The 19,610-nt window shown below is 39.1% G+C and overlaps 1 protein-coding gene across 31 annotated transcripts in view; it reads right to left on the bottom strand.

The window, feature by feature from the left end:
• Positions 1-1,709: 1,709 nt before the first annotated feature.
• The window catches only part of crol (crooked legs), a 90,582-nt gene continuing 72,681 nt past the window's right edge, over positions 1,710-19,610 (bottom strand). For 15 of the 31 annotated variants that reach the window (XM_073971179.1, XM_073971200.1, XM_073971183.1 and 12 more), the window contains 4 exons: positions 9,511-9,678; positions 7,855-8,592; positions 7,525-7,743; positions 1,710-5,977 (listed from right to left, as the gene is read on the bottom strand). In XM_073971179.1, the coding sequence (XP_073827280.1) occupies positions 5,274-5,977; positions 7,525-7,743; positions 7,855-8,592; positions 9,511-9,678 (1,829 nt within the window). In that variant the 3' untranslated portion in view covers positions 1,710-5,273. The remainder of the gene's footprint in view (positions 5,978-7,524; positions 7,744-7,854; positions 8,593-9,510; positions 9,679-19,610) is intronic. The other 16 variants (XM_073971194.1, XM_073971209.1, XM_073971211.1 and 13 more) reach the window with 2 other exon arrangements.

Genomic DNA, 19,610 nt, shown 5'->3' on the forward strand with positions numbered 1-19,610 from the left:
TAGATATTACTAATTATAAGATGACAATTTAATGGGTTAATTATTGTTTTTTTTTTTAATAAAATACGTTTTTGTTTGCTTGCTAGTATGTTAATTTTTTTCCTTCCATCTTCCTATACTTTTTAGTAAGGACACAGGGCGACAAGAAAAACAAAAACATCACATGTGAAATATTTTAGCCTAAAAATTGTAGATTCAACTGGGGTTTAAAGAAATTCAATTTGCAAATGTTTCAAAAGAAGTGAGTTTATAATGTTCACTATGACATATCAGATTATTTGAGGTTATATTTTTAATTTTTTTATTTTCATATAAAGGAAATAAGTAAAAGAAGAATTCGAATTATGTAGAGGAATATTGAATATAATTACATTAGAACATGAATAACAAGATGTAAAATTCAGTTGAAGATTGTATACCACTTTTGTTGTTTGAAATATATGTAGGAGATTTCCAATGCAGACGTTTCTTAGCACAATTTCAAGCAACCGGTCAGTGCCTTAATTCTTCAGTCGTTATTTTGGCTAATTTAAAATGTTCGATACGGTAGGGAATAATGTTTTAAATCCTTTTAGGTTATGTTTCCCCATTGTATTTAAACAAGTCTTTTCTTTCCATAACCTTTCTTGTTAAAGCTGTATTGCACACATCAAAACTGGATTTATGAAAACATTAAAATAAGATCTACATTCTTGGCTATTTCATATTCCAAATATGTTTCATTTTGCCTGTGGTCCTGTGAAATAATATTAAAGTGTTTTCTTTTTTATTTAACATCAAATGTATATTTTTTGTTTTTTTTTTTTTAATTTTATGTTATATATAATTTTATTTTCCTTTTTTAATATTAAAGCATATATATCTTTTTATATAGTTATTATTTATTATTAAGGTATATGATTTCAAATTATATACTCAATGAGTTTAAAATACAAATACTAACAAACTAAATGATGATGGTGATTGTGGGTGGTGGGGGATGTGTGTTGTTGTTGTTGTTTGTTTGTTTAGGAAGATTATTAATAATTAAAATAGAATACATAGTTCCAATGTGTTTATATATTTATAGACGTTATATTTATGTTTTAACTTTTCTTTCTTTTAAAAACTAAACAAATTTTCTTTTCGTTATATCAATGTAAAAAAAATGAATTATTTTTTACTTGTTTTAAACAATTGTTAAATATATATGTAAGTGTTATTTATAGCATATAGTGTATACATTATTATATGTGTATTATGTGTTGTGTTTTGCAATTTAAACTTTTAAAATTAATATTATTGCAGGCGGGGGAGGGGAGGATAGAATAGAAAAATGCAAACTTTTTAATACAGATTTTAAACCAAAAAGTTGGTGTAGTTCTTTTTTTTTGCGTTTTGAAAAGCAATAACAATTTAGGCGTAGTTATGTTTCAAACAAAATTTTGAAAGAAGCATTTTTAATTTTAGTAATGAGATTAACAAATTGGGTTGGAAACAGTTGGAAAAAAATTTTTAAGTTATTTTATATATTATGTATTACTTTGTATATTGTTTTAATTTCTACTCATGTTAATTCTGATTTACTTCTTTTAGGCTGGGTTGTGTTTTTTTGTTTTGTTTTTATTATCAGTTAATATTAAATGTTAATGGTTTGTGTGGGTGTTTCTAATTCTAAAATCTAATAGTTTTTTCTTTATTTATTACATACAATTAATATGTAAAATAACTTTCTTTTCTTCTTCGTATATATAAATAATATGTTGTGTAAAGCCTATTTAAAGCTTAAAGGAGTACAAAGACAAAGATTTTCTTTAGGATTTGTTTTCAATGAAGGAAGTGTTTGGATTTTAGAAAAGTTTCTCAATGAATTTATAATATGTTGGGTTAGTTTGTTGTATTTTTTGTTGTCCTGTTTCTTTGAAACATTTTCAAATATAATTTTAAGTAAGTAGCCCAGCTACTTGTTTTGACAAGGAAAATATTTAGAAAAAAAGAATTGCACAAATGTTTTTTTAACTGTTTTGGAAACTTTATAAATCAACAATATTTAAGTTAATCCATGGACAAAATACAGTAGAGTCTCGATAATTAACACACCAATAAAAGGAAAACCTCAATATTTTATAATAAACTGTCTGTTCCCTTTGTATTTAACACCAATAAATGAAAACCCAGATTCTTCAAAAAGAAATAGCAGGCTGCTTGTGTTACAATTTATCGATATTTTACTGTAGGTGAAATCTGATGTTAAAAGGATATTTCACATTGAAATTAATGCAAAGCGGTGACTTTATTTGATACCGGTCAAAATATACAGCCCAATTCTAAAAATTTAGAACGTACTTTTCTTATTACAAATACACAGAGAGAGAGAGAGGGCAAAATAGGAAAAAATATGGATCAGACTCGGTTAGGGAAGGAAGAGGAGGAGCAAGCGAAGAATAAATTTTTACTGGTGACCCTATAATGCAGTCAAACACCCTTCCCATTTATATGACCATTTACTTTGAAGTTTAGCTTTTCAATGACCCACTGAACGACTGTCAATAAATAATTCACATGCCCCTAAAAATGTTGGTTTGCAGAGAATTATTCTTTTCCGCTAATTTCCTTGGAGGAGCTTGGCCCCCGGAGTGCGTGAATACGAATAGTACATTTGTTCAATCCTCTTCATACGTCTACCTCACCCACTGTCTACTTGAGACTTGTTGTAATCTGTTCACGCAAACGATCATCTGGCAACCGATTATGGGCGGTACAAGTCTAAACGTTAAATGGAAGAAGTATCTGCCGCAACTCCAAAATATATGTTAGACACAACCCGGAGTACTGGGGCCATACGGTCTACAGACAGTAGGGTTAGGGATGACAGTGGATGAGCCCCCATAATGGTCAACGGTAGCGTCCAAAGACTTCAAAAAGGTTTACGCACATGCTTAGACGTTTTCTGAATATTATTCTCTCAAAGATTTTCCTAGTGCTCACAGGCAAAAAAAACCCTACCAAATTTTGTCATCGGAACATGGAAGAAAGAACCAAAGGAAATATTAATCTCACAAGAGGTCACAGCCATTTGCCAAATCCCCTGCAATTGTGGCAAGCTCCATGTGTTTGAGAGGGAGCACATAGTGCTCATTTTCCAAGATGGTTCAGAGAAGACTCACTTGGTTTGCGGCTGAAGTGTACCGATGTTTCAATAGTTTCAGAGATTGAACCTTCCTTCAACTCTCGCTTCATCCCGTATAAGTCTCTCTGCTAAAGGACAACCCACAACTAGGCAAATATTATCTAAAGTATTCTAATGAGTCTGCTAATGCAATCAACAGCAGTTCTTCTTGCTGTGAAATTAAGCCTTTCGGCGAAAGCTACAGATTTTCGCAGTTTTTCGCTGCCTTGGATCTTAAAATTCAGCACAGAGATAAAACAATTAGAGTAGTCAGTCCGCCTTTTAGCTAAAGATTCTCTAGTGTCTTCTAACGGGTCAATCAATATTCTATGCAATGAAAGGAACCTTTAGGCAGTTCTTTTTACTGTTGAATTAACCCTTTCAGTGGAAGCCGTTCTTTGTGATTCGTTTCCAAAATTGTTTAGACTTGCTCTGCTTTTTCAAGGATTCATTTTACGTCTCCTTTGAGTTGGTTTGCAGCTGACACGTTCGGTTGTTTCCTTCGTTTCAGATATCGAAAGATCTTCATGGGTTTTTCTTAATCTCTTTAGTGGGTCTTGGGGAAATTGAAGTACAGGCAAACAACTATAAGGGCAGTCAGTCAGCCTTTCAGCTAAGGATTCTCTAGTCTTTTAATGGGACAATTTTCTATACTATCAAAGGAAGCTTATGCAGCTCTTCTTGCTGTGGAATTAAACCTTATTTAGTAGTTGTTTCAAAGACGGTTAAGAGTTGCTTTGCTTTTTCAAAGCTCAATTTTATACCTTACCCGAGTTATTTTTAGGCTGATGTTCTCTAGTTTTAGAGATCAAACTTTCTTTCATTTTCTTTCCGTATAATTTTTTATTTATAATTTTTGTTCGATACTCAGGACGCCAGATTATTTTTAGGCTGATATTCCTTAATTTTAGAGATCAAACTTTCTTTCTATTTTAATTTTCTTTCCCTATAATTTTTTTTTCGATACTCAGGATGCCATAATATTTTCGTAACCGAAATATTGAGTATTGGGCTCCTATTATTATTACCGGAAAAATTAGAGATATGTTCTTTAGTTGGAAAGAAATTAAACAGATTGTGAATGATAAAATACCTTGGAATAGTTTCAAACTCTTTAGGAAGTTACATATATGGAAATAAAGGAAAAGCCATTGTAAAAGTAAATCGCCTTATGTAGACCTAGAAACTTCAATCTTCTAGAGGCTAATCGAAGATCAGCTTTTTATAAAAAACGTATAGATAGATTCAAAATCTTTAGAATATGATCCCTCCGGATAAAGGCCATTGTATAATAGGAACATATGAAGGGTGTTTCGCCAGCATGTTGTCGTATATGATTGACCACGTGTTCCTAGCTTGTAATGTGAAATGCTGTATGTTGTCGCACGTGATATAATGAGTGTTCCTTAAGGCCTCGTCACATCTTTTTTTGAAAAAAAAAATCATCACAACGAAGATGTATTTCACCTTATTTACAAGAAAAAAAACTACAGATCCACAGTCTTCAAAATACGCCTGAAACCCCCTGTTTTTGTAACTAAGTTTTGTTCATTCGTCTATATTCGTAATAATCTAGGCATCCATAGCTCAGCCCCTAGATAACATACATACCTAGTTAAGGATTCTTCATTTAAAAATCAGCGTTCTATATTCGCGCTAAGGCGGGTAAATCGATCTACAATTATCAAATAATTCGTCTTCTTCTATCTATAGAAAATGTTCCCCAAGAAGACGGAGTTATTTCCATCTAAATTTTCTACACTTTTGAAGGTTAAGTTCTCCATAAAATTATCCTTTATCCCTGGATTCTTTAGGGTGCAAAGATTTAACAATACATAAATAAATTTAATTCAACCCAAATATGTATATAAAATACAAAAAAATAAATTATAAACATTCTCAGAAATACCTACAAGAAAATCCAAAAACAAATCTTTGTTGTTTGTTTCTTTTGAAATCCTATGAAAATCGCTTCATTCTCCTTTTTCACTTTGTTTATAATTATTGTTGTTATAATTATGTATTAGTTGATTTTTGCATATACTCCGATTATGATTCCATTTTTATCAATCAAATCATTCTTTTGCCTTTACCATATTATGATATTGGCATTTTGCTTTTGTTGTTAGTAAACAACTGGATGTTGTTCAACATTAGGTGGCGGCATATGTTGTAGCTGTTGCATGGCAGCACGGGCCAATTCGGGATCTTGTATTAAAGCAATTGGCACTTGTGGTGGTGGTTGTTGTTGTTGCTGGGCTTGCTGCTGCTGTTGTTGCTGTTGGTTTGCCTGTTGTTGCTGCTGCTGTTGATTTGCTTGATGGGCTGAGGCAACAACAACATTTGTAGCTGCTTGTTGATGGTGAGCTTGTTGTTGATTTTGCTGCTGCTGCTGTTGTTGTTGCTGCTGCTGATGATGTTGCCTTTGCTGTTCCTGATGTTGTTGCAATTGTTGTTGAGCTGCCGCTGCTGCAGCAGCCTGTTGCAATGATAATTGCATTAATTGATGTTGATGTTGCTGCTGTTGTTGTTGCAATTGATGGGCAGCAGCTGCTGCAGCCGCTGCAGCTTGTTGCTGTTGTTGGTGACTTGTCACCACCTGTTGCTGTTGCTGCTGTTGCAATTGTTGTTGCTGCTGTTGTTGTTGCTGCTGTTGGGCCTGTGCCGTCGGCTGGGTTTGTGGTGGAGGTGCTTGTTTTTGCGCGGCATGAGATGTTATGGTTGATGTTACCAAAGGCACCAGTCCTGTGGTCAATTGCACTGTATTGCCTCCAGCACCAGCTGTTATCTGTTGTATGGTATGGGCAATGGGAGCTGTTTGCAAGGGAGCTAAAGAGAGAGAGAGAGAAGAAGACAATGAAAGAAATGCAAATAAAAATTCTTCAACTTTTATCAATTATATTTAAATAAAAATAGTATTGGGCCATTGCACCGAGGCCAATTTTCCGAAAAGCCTGTCCAGAAATCGAAAAAAACAGTTGTATCAATTTACACTAAATAGTGTCAGATATTGTTTATAGGAGTCTACTGCGTGTAGTTGTGCATAAATATACACGTTTATTGTTTAGTAAGTGGGTATAAAAGCAGGTCCAAGTGACCTTATTTAAAAATATTCTCAATATTTAAGTTGTTTATTAAAATCTTATAATATCCAAAATAAACAACGGTTTTAATTTTTTGTAATTGTAATGAAAGGTATGTGAAACGTATTTAAAACGTTAAGTGTCGCGAATGAAGTGCGCGTTTTTTAAATAGTTGATGTTCGTGTTTGTTGATTTTTTTAAGATCAATTTTCACAAAAAGCGATGAAAATAGTTATGAGTAAGATCGAGTTGGGCTGTGTAACTTATAATTTCATAAAAAGGGAAGAGTTTTTTACCAATTTCCATCGAAACATCCTGCACATATTTGCACTTTTCGTTTATGTGATATTTTGTCTTGCAGGTATATACAGATTTTTTTTCGTTCAGAATGTCAGTATATAGTATAGGGTCACTTTCTGGCGTTTGGGTATAATTTAGAGTTTTGATATATTCTAAGACCTATAGTAAAATTTTATGGCGAACAAATTTCTAGAATATTTTGGTCTGATCCGACCACATTTTATAGGATATTTTAAAGATTTGTGGAAAAACGGACCAAAAGGACCCCTTTTATGACTCGCACGAGGTTTAATTTTTTTAAGAAAAATATTCCTCGCATTCTTGTCAGTAAAGTTGCCAAAGACATTATACACCTAAAGTGCAAGGATTCCAAGTGATCTTAACTCAAATATTTCCAAAACTGTAGAAATGGTTGAAGCTTGCACCCTATTTTAGTTTCTTGGTTTTTTTGGCAAAATTGATACCGATATTTCCTTGGTATATAATGCAAATAGAGATTTCATTTCTTTTGTGACTTATAGTGAAATTTAGATGAGAACATTTTTGTCTTTGACGCCGTTCTTCTAAAATGATGCCTTGTATGACAATTTTTCCAAAACCAACATGAAGTACGACCTTAACCCTAAAATGTGTTTATAATTTTGCATATTTCTGGAGTTTAGGTAAGATATAGAGTTTTGTAGTATTCTAGGACCTATAGTAGAAATTGATGGCGAACAAATTTGTAGAATATTTTGGTCTGATACGATCTCATTTTATATGAGAAGGGACCAAAAAGACACCTTTAATGACCGTCTAAGGGTTAAAAGATACGAAAAATAAAATCAGCGACCAGAAAAACATAAGAACATAAGGTTATGTCTAAATCCATTCATTGCAAACATTGCTGATCGTTACCAATATCATGATTTCATCCCGTCGAAGGGTACTTTTATTTCAATTGGCTTTTTCAGCTTCTTTGATTTTATGGTTTTTTTATTTTCTATTACTTACTTAATTCACTTATAACTGGTTTAATTTCTTGTTTTATCTGCGGCAAAACCCCAGCAGGTATTATGGGATGTGGCACTGGTGGAGGTGGCATTGGGGCATTTGGATGATTCATTTTCATGTGACGTTTTAAATTGCCTCTTTCCACAAAAGCCTTACTGCATAGTGTGCAAGCATGGGGCTTCTCACCCGAATGAGAACGCATATGAGAAACCAAATGACCTAGGGAGGCAAAAATAAAAAGAAAACAAATAAATTGAGTTATCATAACCTCACTTTTGATATATTTTATGCCATGAAATTAAGGCTTTGATGCTAATTGACACTTCTTACCTTTACATATAAACGTCTTGGGGCATTTTTCACACGAAAATGGCCGCTCCATTTCCTGACCCTTTGTATGACTACGTTGATGGAAGAGCAAATTACCCTTGAGCGGGAACGATTTGCCACATGTCTCACAGGCAAATGGACGATCGCCGGTATGACAACGTGACATATGATTAATTAAATGTTCTTTGCGCGTAAATGGCTTGTTGCAGACATTACAACAATGTGGATTATCACTTGAATGCTGGCGCATGTGATTATTTAAATGTTCCTTGCGTGTAAATGTCTTCTGACAATATTCACACTTGTGCGGCGAATCGCCTGTATGCAGGCGTACATGATTCGTCAAATGTTCCTTACGCGTAAAGGTCTTTTTGCAATAGCTGCAACGATGCGGTGACTCGCCTGTATGTTGACGAACATGATTGGTTAAATGTTCCTTGCGCGTAAATGTTTTAGCACAAAATGTACATTTGTGCGGTGATTCCCCGGTATGTTGGCGTACATGATTAACCATATGATCCTTACGGGTAAAGGCCTTTGTACAATAGGTACATTTGAAGGGTGTTTCGCCAGTATGTTGCCGGATATGATTGACCAAGTGTTCCTTGCGTGTAAACGTTTTCATACAATAGGTGCAACGGTGAGGTGATTCGCCTGTATGTTGTCGCACATGATTTAATAAATGTTCCTTGCGCGTAAACGTTTTTGAACAGAAATCACAACGATGAGGTGTTTCGCCTAAAACAGCGAAAAAAGGAAAGGAACGTGCAAGGACCACATTAATCATTATTATTTTTTTAAAGAATTGAACGAAAAAAGAAAACGAACGAAAAGAAAAATTTGTGAGAAAGGGTAGGTGTGTGGGTGTGATATCGATAACATTGACATAGACGACTCTGATAAAAGTTCTGAATTAAATTGGCAATAGTATCTAGACTGCTATTGTGCATAAGCCAAAATAGAAAAACGAAGTCTTTTGAATATAAAGTTTGAGGTTATCTACTGAAGAATCGTGGTTTTGGTACAGATTTCTTCATTTTGGCAAATTGCAAGCGGATATTGACATGACATCAATGGCAATGAAATATATCTGCAGATTATATTGTAACGTATTGAACCATATTGAACATGTTGCGGATCAATGGGTCATTTCTACTTCAAAATAGCATTATTTAAAACAATGACAATGCCACTGGGAGATTCAAGAAAAAATTACTAGAAATGACATTTTTTTACTTCAAAATACCGTTATTTAAAAGAACAATTGTGCCACAGAAGGAGGTTCACGGAATAAATTTTCTAGAATCTTTATATTTATTATTTTTGAACATCACACATACCCTTTACTATCCAATTAAAATACAATAGCTTGGAGATAAAATACCATTTGGAGGATTTGTTTAGTATTTGGAATACAATGGAAATACTTAATGATTAATGGTGGAAGTTTTGAAGTATTATTAAGCAAATAAAATACAAAATATTTTTGATTATAGAACCAATAACATTTTCTCCAAACTATCGTAAATAAATCAATTGAGCCTTAACCTTACATTTTTTATATTCATCAATAAAAGGATAACAAAACTACCACCATTAATTTATATAATTATTTTTATAAACAAAATTTGACATATTGGATGGATATTATCTCACCGGTGTGTTGATGTATATGATTGGTTAGATGTTCTTTGCGCGTAAACGTTTTCGGGCAATAGGTGCAACGATGCGGTGATTCGCCCGTATGTTGTCGCACATGATTTAGCAAGTGTTCTTTGCGCGTAAAAGTTTTCGAACAGATGTCACAACGATGGGGTGTTTCGCCTGGAAAAGCGAAGAGACAGAAGAAGAGAAGGGTATTTTTTTGTTTTGTTGAACTTTGTATTTGTTTTAATTTTTTGGTATTTTTAAATTCTTAACAAAATATTACAAAAAATATAAAGTGATGATGATTTATTCTGATCATCCAATTAAAATTCAATAGATTTTTTTATTTGCTTTTTAATTGTCATTTTTTAACGTGGGAAATGTATTGTTTATAGGACAGAGAGCGGCACAGAAAGAAAGTATTTATTAGAACAGATCTGTATTATGATATTTACCGAAACGATATTTATTTGACTGAACATGAACTTATTTGATCGGAGGTGGAAAATTGGAATTGTGTGAAAATGTTATTCACATGTTCATGAAATCTTCTCTATATACAGTACTTGTGGAAAATAACCTTAAGTTATGGTAGAATTATGTATGTAGATTTATCGAATGTTTTATTATCCACTTGGTGGATCGAATGTTAGAAGAGTGCATTAAATAAGCAATTAGTATTAGTAGAATTTACACAATTAATCAAACAAATAATCTCAAAAAGATGTTTGCGTGTAAACACAACTTCTATACAAAGGATTCCAAGACAAATGATTGCACTATTTATTATAGGTGCAACTCAAAATGCTCTTCAATAAATTCCATTATCACTGTTGTTTAAGGCTGAATAATAGCAATAAAAATGACAACAGGACTTTTAAAGGGACACATAGGAAGACTTACTAAACATACTCTATTATATATGAATAAAATATGATGTCGTTTGCAATGTAGGAAGGTTCGCTACAGTTCGAGTCATACTCTGATTAAACCTGAAAGAAAAGTCTCCCTATTATCGAATCATCACATCTTAAGGCCGCACTCGCATCAATTATTTGAAAACGAAGCGACCAAATTTCAGACAGTTTGCCAATCATCGTTTCAGAGAAGTGCACAATCTTTTTGTGGGCTATAAAAAGCGAGCAAAAATTCTGGCAAATGTGAAAGGTAGAGAACGTTTGCACTTTTGGCGCATCTAACAAAACCTTTACGATCACCAGCATGGATTTCGCAAAGACAGCACGCCATTTCCACATTTTCAGTGGAAGACCACGTTAAACACATAAACCAGAGTCGTTCCAACCCTGAAGACCCAAGTGTTAGTGAATTTACTCTTGAAGTCGACAGACTAGTAGCAGGTCATTATTGGAAAAAGTGGTTAGATCGGGGAAACGGTTATATCGTTCCCGAATCCGGGAAAACGGCTTGGCAGTGACAGATTTACAGAGGACCCCGGGAGTGATAGGGCGAAGAGGAGTGTATAGGAAATGGAGATGAATTGGCCACACCTTAAGAAACAATCTTCATAGGATAACCAGCGCTTGAATGCAATCCCCAAGGATCACGAAATCGAGTTCGACCAAGAAACACCTAGCGACGAACAATAAACCAAGAAGTCTAAGACAAAATAACCTTAGATAGGAAGATGCAAAAACAAAGGCAACTAATCGTGGAAGATGACGATGCTTAATGGAAGCCCTATGCTCCAAAAGCGGTAGCAAGAGAAAAAAAAACAAGTAAAAATGTTTCAGTCGGCTTTGAGGACAGAGCTATACCCTCAGCCTGTTTGAATTTACTCAACAACACAACTGAAATCCTTTTCATCAAAAATTATGTTTTTATATGCCTGCCTGCCGTCTAAAACGGCCAAACATACGTGGGGTCTAAAATATTATTTTGATGAGACACATTTTGGTCGTATTAAAGTGTATATACCTTTAATGTATGCGGATGATTGTACGATCGTGGCGTTTGGTCCTACTTTTTTCATAAACGCCGCTCCCCTGAACAAATTGGTCGATGGTGTCCTGATTACGACCAATAACTATCCCAAAATATTGGATGTAACATTTGTCCCCCGCCGGGGATAACAATCTTGAAGCGATGCGGGGGCTAGACGTCACATCTTCTCATTTGACTTCTTGTAGTGTTGAACTGGGAGGCTGTGATCGACCAAAGGTTATCCACTCTCTGTCACGCACCAATTTAGTGCACTGGAATTCAAAGTGTATCTCTGGATTGAGTGACATATATTTGGTAGCGATCTCCTACCAAAGTAATTGTGAGATCCCCTAACACCGGGGTGTTATGCGACCTCGTGCTCATCGGTGTTCTCAAGGTTTGCAGTTAGGGTACCAACTGTATTCGAACGGAGCCTCGCTGATACCTGGGTACCTCAGCGAGTAGTCAGTGCCCTAGTCATGGTAGTGGAGGGCTATGCCATGTCCGTCCTCAGTTCCCCCATAAAATCATCTACTTATGGATAAAGAATTTAATATAAAAACAAACAACCCCAATTCCGATACACCCTCATCATCGACCATGGCTATGAACCCGGACAATGTTGCACCTCGTGCGAATAATCAATCCCTGGGCGGGGACGTTGATAGAACGACAGTGGACAGTGTGAACGACGCCATCAATAAGCAGAGCAGGGAATTGCTCGAGCTCCTGAGGGACAGCGATAGTCTCCGACTAAGTCAGGAGAGCCCCCCTCCATGGGACTGGGAGAGTTGGGAGGATGATGAGATGGATATTACAATTATCCCATCTCAATCATCCACCGCTACTCTCTCTCGTGCACTGGAGAGCTCCAACCTTACGGTCGGGGATCCGGCTCCCTCGGGGGCTGAAGTGTCGGTCGATTCCGATAAACCCCCCCTAAACAGGCAAGATGCCTTGGTGGAGGATGCTTTGGAGGAGGATACGACGACGGCCTCTCCAAAGTCTCCCTCAACCAAAGCCAATAAATCTCGGCAGAAAAAAGATAGATACAACTATCGTAGAGCTGTCTTCTACTGCCAGAGGTTTATTGGCAAAGACCCTTCCGAGGTGACCCAGTCGGAATTTAGGGAAATTGGCCTGAAGATCCGATTTGTGAGGCGTTTCGAACGGAAATACCCTCACATTGAAAAGATCTTCCTGCCAATCGACCAAATTCCGACCCCTGTCGAGGCTGCAGTCTCCAGCCCAGCGGCTGAGACAAGGGCAACCTCTACAGGGAAAAATACAAATCCGGTGCTGTCAAACTGCTCGAGCCCTTTGCGGACGTCCTTGACGACCGCGGTAGGATCGAGCAAGTTGGCTCCACCGGCCCCGAAAACGACGGAACGCAAGGGAAACACTGGTGTGATCCCTTCCGTTTCGAAGTTGGCGCAGGGAAGATCGCAGCCACAAGCTAGACAGCCGCCAAAGGTACCGCCTATGTCGACTGTCTCGTCGGTGGCTGCCATCGGACCCGCCGGGGTAAAGAAAGGTGCGGATCTAGTAGGGGCGACTGTGCAGAGGACTGGGCAACAGACCACTGTTAAGCCATCGTCACCTGCTAGACCTCACCCTTCTGATGTGAAGGGCGGTGCTGGCACTGTGAAAGGCCATGGGGTGGTGGCGGGAGATGGACCATCGACCTCTAAGCAGAGCGGATACTCAAGGACATCTGCGCAGGAATGCGTTAAGAGGGTAAGGTCCTCTGAGGATCCGCATCCTGTTGCCAAGAGGGTGGTGGATCGTCGACCGACCAACCTAATGGGCCCGCGCTCACAGGGGACCGGTCATATGAAGACAGTAGGGGCTCAACCTGGGAGGGCCAGTAAAGCTGACCCAAGTCCGATGCCCTCACGGTCTTCAAATGACAGGACACCGAAGCCAGCGAGCCTAGAAGGGGTGATCGCCCCGGAGAATCTCCGTGTGGCAATCATCAATAAGGCTGATCTGGATGGGAGGATCAGCGATACGCACTGGATCGCAGTGGAACGCCTTCTCCGGAAGGCCATCACCTCCGATGAGGTTGACGCCGGCAAGACCGGCTTCGGCAGGGCGGTTATCCAAAGGGGAATCAGAATCCTCTATTGCCAGGATGAGGAGTCGAGAGACTTCCTCATCCAGTTGATAGAGGGTGCTGGTGACCTCTGGGACGGCTGCATGCTGGCTGCTGTCCCTGTTGACGAGATACCCAGGAGGAGTGTAGCCACAACGTGGGTGCCTCCTCCTGACTCTGATGCAGGGGAAGTAGTCAAGATGCTGAGGAAGCAGAACCGGGGCCTTTCTGTGGATGGCTGGAGGCTCCTCAAGCACTTTAAGGAGAGAGACGGCATGGTGATGCGATTCACCATAGATGATAAGAGTGCGGACTACATCAGAGACTGTGGGGGAGTGCTGTTTTTCGGGTCCGGAGGACTTCGGTTCCGGCTCTCGAAGTCGCAGTAAGGTAGTTCAGCAGCATGGCCTTCGGGTGCTGCAGATCAATCTGCATCACTGTAAGGCTGCGGCTGCTGAACTCCTTCTCTCCCTCACAGACTCTGCAGTAGATATTGCTTTGGTCCAGGAACCCTATTTGTATAAAAATAGGGTTTCTGGACTAAACAATGAGCACTTCTCATTATTCTATACGAATAATGGAGACAAGGTAAGAACCTGTATTGTAGCTAGGAAAAGTCTAAACCTTATTCAACTCTACAATTACAGTGATGGCGATACGACTGTAGTGAGGCTAGACGAAGTTACCGGTAGGGCTTTAGTTCTGGCCTCGGTCTACATGCCGTATGAGGCTCCCGACCCACCTAGCGGATTGGTGCGCAAACTAGTGGAGGAGACGACGGGCAGATGCAGGTTGGTGATGGGCTGCGATGCAAATGCACATCACTTCCACTGGGGAAGTAGAGACACCAATGCGAGAGGTGAGTCCATATTCGATTTTATTTTAGCTAATAATCTACGAGTATGTAATAGGGGTAACACTGCCACCTTCCATAATAGGGTAAGGGAGGAGGTTATTGATCTCACCCTTACAAATATGGAAGATACAGCCATAGTGGACTGGAGGGTATCGGAGGAGTGCTCCTTTTCAGATCACAGAGCGATACACTTTCAAGTCCACCATGGAAGTAAAAGGCAACCGCCTCATAGGAATCCAAGGAGGACAAACTGGGAAATCTACAGCTCCCTCGTTTCCTCGAGGTTGTGTGAGTTCCCTGAACCACGCACAACGGAGGAAATAGATGGCCAAGTTGCAGATCTCACGCGTGTCCTCCAGGGTTGTTATGAGAAGTCTTGCCCATTATCTTATCCTGGTAGGAGAACTCAACCAGTCTGGTGGAACAACGAGCTAGCAAAGCTTAGGAAAAATAGCAGGAAAGCTTTTAATAAAGCTAACAGCACCAAATCTGATACCGATTGGAACCTCTACAGAGAGAGTTTCAATCGGTATAAAAGTGAAATCAGGAAAGCTAAGAGAGACTCGTGGAAAAGCTTTAGTGAATCCATAGAGGGGGTTAATGCAGCAGCGAGATTTCGTAAGGTGATCTCGAAGGACCCTAAACCCTTTGGGAGCATCAAACGGGATGACGGTACCTGGACTAACTCCGCTCTAGAGACTCTAGATCTGTTGACAGGAACACATTTCCCCGGAAGTGAGGATGCCAGCTCGAGTACACCTTGTGTGGACAGAAGCAGGACCCGCACTCCGGGGGAAGTGGCTCTTGTCAATAGATTAATAAGCCACCACAAAATCTCATGGGCGATTAGTACTTTTCAGCCATATAAGTCTCCTGGACCTGATGGAATCATTCCAGCGATGCTTCAGAACGCACCGACTGTTTTGATAACCATTCTTCAGAAGAAGATCCACTCCTCTCTTGAATCGCTGGGTGTCCCCCCTATCCTAATAGATTGGATTGACAGCATGCTTAGAAGCAGGCTTATCAATTCAAATATTGGGGAGAGCTCCATTAGGAGATCTGTCACCAGAGGCACACCGCAGGGGGGAGTCCTATCGCCCTTGCTCTGGCTACTGGTGATAAATGGGATACTCAGGGAATTCGACAATCTAGGAACTAAGGTAGTTGCTTATGCGGATGATGTGGTCATCCTGATTAGCGGGAAATTTCTGTCCACATTGTCTGATTTAATGCAAAGAGCACTTGCCAAACTCTCACGCTGGGCTCACACCAATGGACTTGGCGTGAATCCGGCAAAGACAGAGCTGGTGCTCTTTACTAGAAAAAGAAAGACCGCCGAGTTCGTTCCACCAACACTAGATGGAGTGCAGCTAAATCTTTCTACGGAGGCGAAGTACCTGGGAGTGATTCTTGACCATCAACTTAGATGGAAAAGGAACACGGAGGAGCGCACTAAGAGGGGTCTAATTGCACTCTATTCTTGCAAGAACTCAATAGGTAGGAGCTGGGGTCTGAGACCACATATCATACACTGGTTGTTCTTGACAGTGGTATGCCCCATTTTGACCTATGGGTGTCTTGTTTGGTGGCAGGCCCTGAATAGCAAGTCCAATTTGTCCAGGTTAGCTACTGTGCAAAGATCTGCTTCAGTTCTTATTACAGGAGCAGTGAGAAGCACCCCTCAAGCGGCACTGAGTGCAATACTGAATATCCAGCCACTGGACATTTCTGTTCAGTATCTAGCATCCCGTAGTGCCTTGAGGCTCAAGGAGCTTAATCTTTGGCGATCCTCTGGGTCTGGACATGCTAGTATCTTACACCAGCTCAGCGGTCTGATCGGACTCAGTGACGTAGGGAGTGTAACTGACTACATTTCGCCTTCGCTGGATTTCGATGCAGCGAAGGTCTCTATCCCTGACAGAAGTGAATGGGAGCATGGCAGGCCACTACCCGATAGCCTCTCCATCTTTACTGATGGTTCTAAGATGGCTGAAGGTACTGGAGCGGGGGTGTACTGTGAGGAGTTGAACATTAGGCGTTCATATAAACTCAATACAAATTGCAGTGTTTTTCAAGCGGAAGTCTTCGCAGTATTGAAGGCCCTGGAATTGGTAGTAGGACTGACGGATCAAGTAGGTAGGACAGTCACAGTCTACGTAGATAGTCAGGCTGCCCTTAAGGCGCTTGGGTCATATACTATCAAATCTAGGATCGTTCAAAATTGTAGGTCCACCTTAAAAACATGTAATTTAAGCGTAAACCTTTGTTGGGTGCCAGGACACTGCAATGTTGAAGGAAACGAGATTGTTGACGAATTAGCAAGGCGTGGTTCCCAGTCCCCTGACCTTACGGTAGAGGAATATGTCAGGCCACCGCTCTGCTACTTCCTCGGCAAACTCAGTCAGTTCTATGCAGAGAAAACCGTAAGAATTTGGCAAGACGCACCTGGTTGCAAGGTGTCGAAGTCAATCTGGCCGGCAATCTCAGGGCGTAGAACTGCGTCCCTTCTCTCACTATGCAAGTCGGAAATCAGAATAGCTACAGGGGTCATTACTGGCCACTGTAGAATAAGATCTTTGACATGTAAGTGGGATGATAATAACATTGAGTACTGTAGGTTATGCGAGGATGAGGAGGAAACGGAGACAATCGAACACCTTTTATGTAGATGTCCTAGACTGATGGCCAAAAGGCATAGACTATTTGGTGTACATGTGATTGACTCTCTATCTTACTTCTCCTCTATTGACCCTACTATCCTGGTGGTTTACTGTAAGAGTCTAAAGTGGCTCTGGGGCGGGTCAGAACAGGCTTAACACAGTCTAGGAAAATAATCTCTTTTTCTTCTTCTTAAAACAATCTGTTACTCTCCTTTACAATTACTCACTCTTCTTATTCTTTTCTCTTTTGTCTTATCATTTTCACCTTCCCTCCTTCCCATCTTTCCACCTAATCCACAATCTCCTCCCACATAGCTCACCATATCATCATAAACAGCCTTGCATCATCATCTGCAGGCCTACAGCACCATTCAGAATATAATCTGCAGTCTCACAACATCATACAGAATCGCTCACAACAAGGAACACATCACACCATCTGCACTCACGCACCACCGTATACCGTATGCACAAATCACCATATACCCATCAGTCACACAACACCATAATCTGTAGTCACGCAGCATTATGCAGCCTCGCCAATAACAAGAATCACATCACACTTCCCACTACACATCAACATCATCAGCACTCACACATCACCACATAGCAGCATCTAATATCATCTCATCCATAGTCCACATTGAATCTTCCCTTCAACACTATCCATCATCCATCCATAAAATCCACAACCGCACACTTTATCATCATCAACAGCCTTGTATCAACATATGCACCATTCAAAACATACATCATAACTCATGACTCCTGTACACCATCATCACCACACGTAACATCAAATAACAAATCCATAATAATAAACAACATATCACACTTCTACTTCACACCATCACCTACTATGTACACTTCACCATAAAGCAGCATCTATAATCACTTCATCAAATACAACATATATACTTCAATAGTCAGGATGATCACAATGGACCTCAAGGTCTCCGAGTGGAGTGGCTGCCAGCACGGCAGCTGCGCATCCTAAACCTAACCTAACCTAACCTAACATTTGTCCAAACAATCCACAGATATTTGAAATAATAAAAGAAGTAGGAACAATGTTCTCAAGTTGCTGGCCGGCAGAACTTATGATGCTCACAAAGAAACACTTTTGACCTCTTCTAGAGCAATGAAAAAGGCTGTGGTAAGTTACGCGGCGTCAGTGTGGTATGCAACCCAGTGAAATACTATTCAAACCTGCCAGAATGCCGTCCTGAGGAATGTAACAGGGTTTTCTCCTCATGACTCCAGACGATCATCTTAGTGAGTAGGTGAAGATTTTACCGGTGATGTAATATGTTGTTGATGCAGTACCTGCTTGGGTATTATCGTCGTGAGCATTCATGCCACAACATTGTGGACAGTCTTCTCCTAACGACTTAGAGAATGTTGCTTGACTTATCACGGTGAACTTCGCCACGCTATTTGAGATCGTCAAACAAACAACCTTCAGGAACGAGAAGTCTAAACTCCGTAGAGTAAAATAGGGGCTCCCCAAGAGTGCATATGATTTATCCATCTTTTGTGGCAGATTAAACTTCTATATTTTATAGATCTTGCCTTGCCGTCTTCCGCCTCCAAGCGAAGAAAATATCCGCCACTAAATCTACTGCCATATTATTTTCCAAATGACCGCCACTGGATGTCCAGGTCAATGGTATAGCAATGTTGTGGTAGCCATCTTAATCATCACATAATGAAACATACCCCTTGAAATCTAAGTGTATTCACCCAGCAAACAAGACACAAGATCTATATTTATAAATAACATTCACAAATATCAAGCATTCCAAACATTAACCTATAGCAATCTCACGGCAGCGGGTTATTTCGTACCGGATTGACCCGAGGAGTCCGTAGTGTTTCGACGACCTATGGTTTCATGTGGCTATAACAACATTAACCTATTTCCAAAATTTTTCATGAGTATGTATGTATATGTCATCAATTGTTGGAAAGAATACTTCTAGTTCATTAAGAATTTGAAATGTCCAATTACAGGTAATTCGAGTGGACCGGTTTGTATTCGAACTTTTTATTTGGTAGAAATATCTATGCCGTACAAATGTTGGCGACTTATATACTGCCTTTGTGAGTCATCGTGCGCTCCATCCAAACAGACGGACGAACATGGCTAAAACATACATAACAAGAGGGGGCATAATATCATTATTTCGATGCTGCACAGGAAGGACCGATTTAAAGTATATATACCCTAATTAGCTACGGGGCTGCGACAATCATCTTCATCATTCGGCTTTGGACAAATAGACAACTTCCTTGAAGTAAATTTCAAATACAGTATATAGAGCAGAATTCAGATCTTTACCCAAAGGCAATTGAACAGTCTTTGTATTTACAAATATACATTCAAAATATATATTTAAACAAAGTATGCGATATGGTTTCTGTGTAGTTTTAAAAAAAAACAAAATTAACTTGTTACCGATGAGATAATTTTCCGAGCTTTTCATAATAGAAAGGACCCGGGTCCTTTTTTCAAATTAACAACAACAACAACAATGAATATGAAAACTGGGGG

This window comes from Musca autumnalis, unplaced genomic scaffold (genome assembly GCF_047663935.1).
Source record: "Musca autumnalis isolate F117 unplaced genomic scaffold, ASM4766393v1 scaffold_2, whole genome shotgun sequence".
NCBI classification, from domain to species: Eukaryota; Metazoa; Arthropoda; class Insecta; order Diptera; family Muscidae; genus Musca; species Musca autumnalis.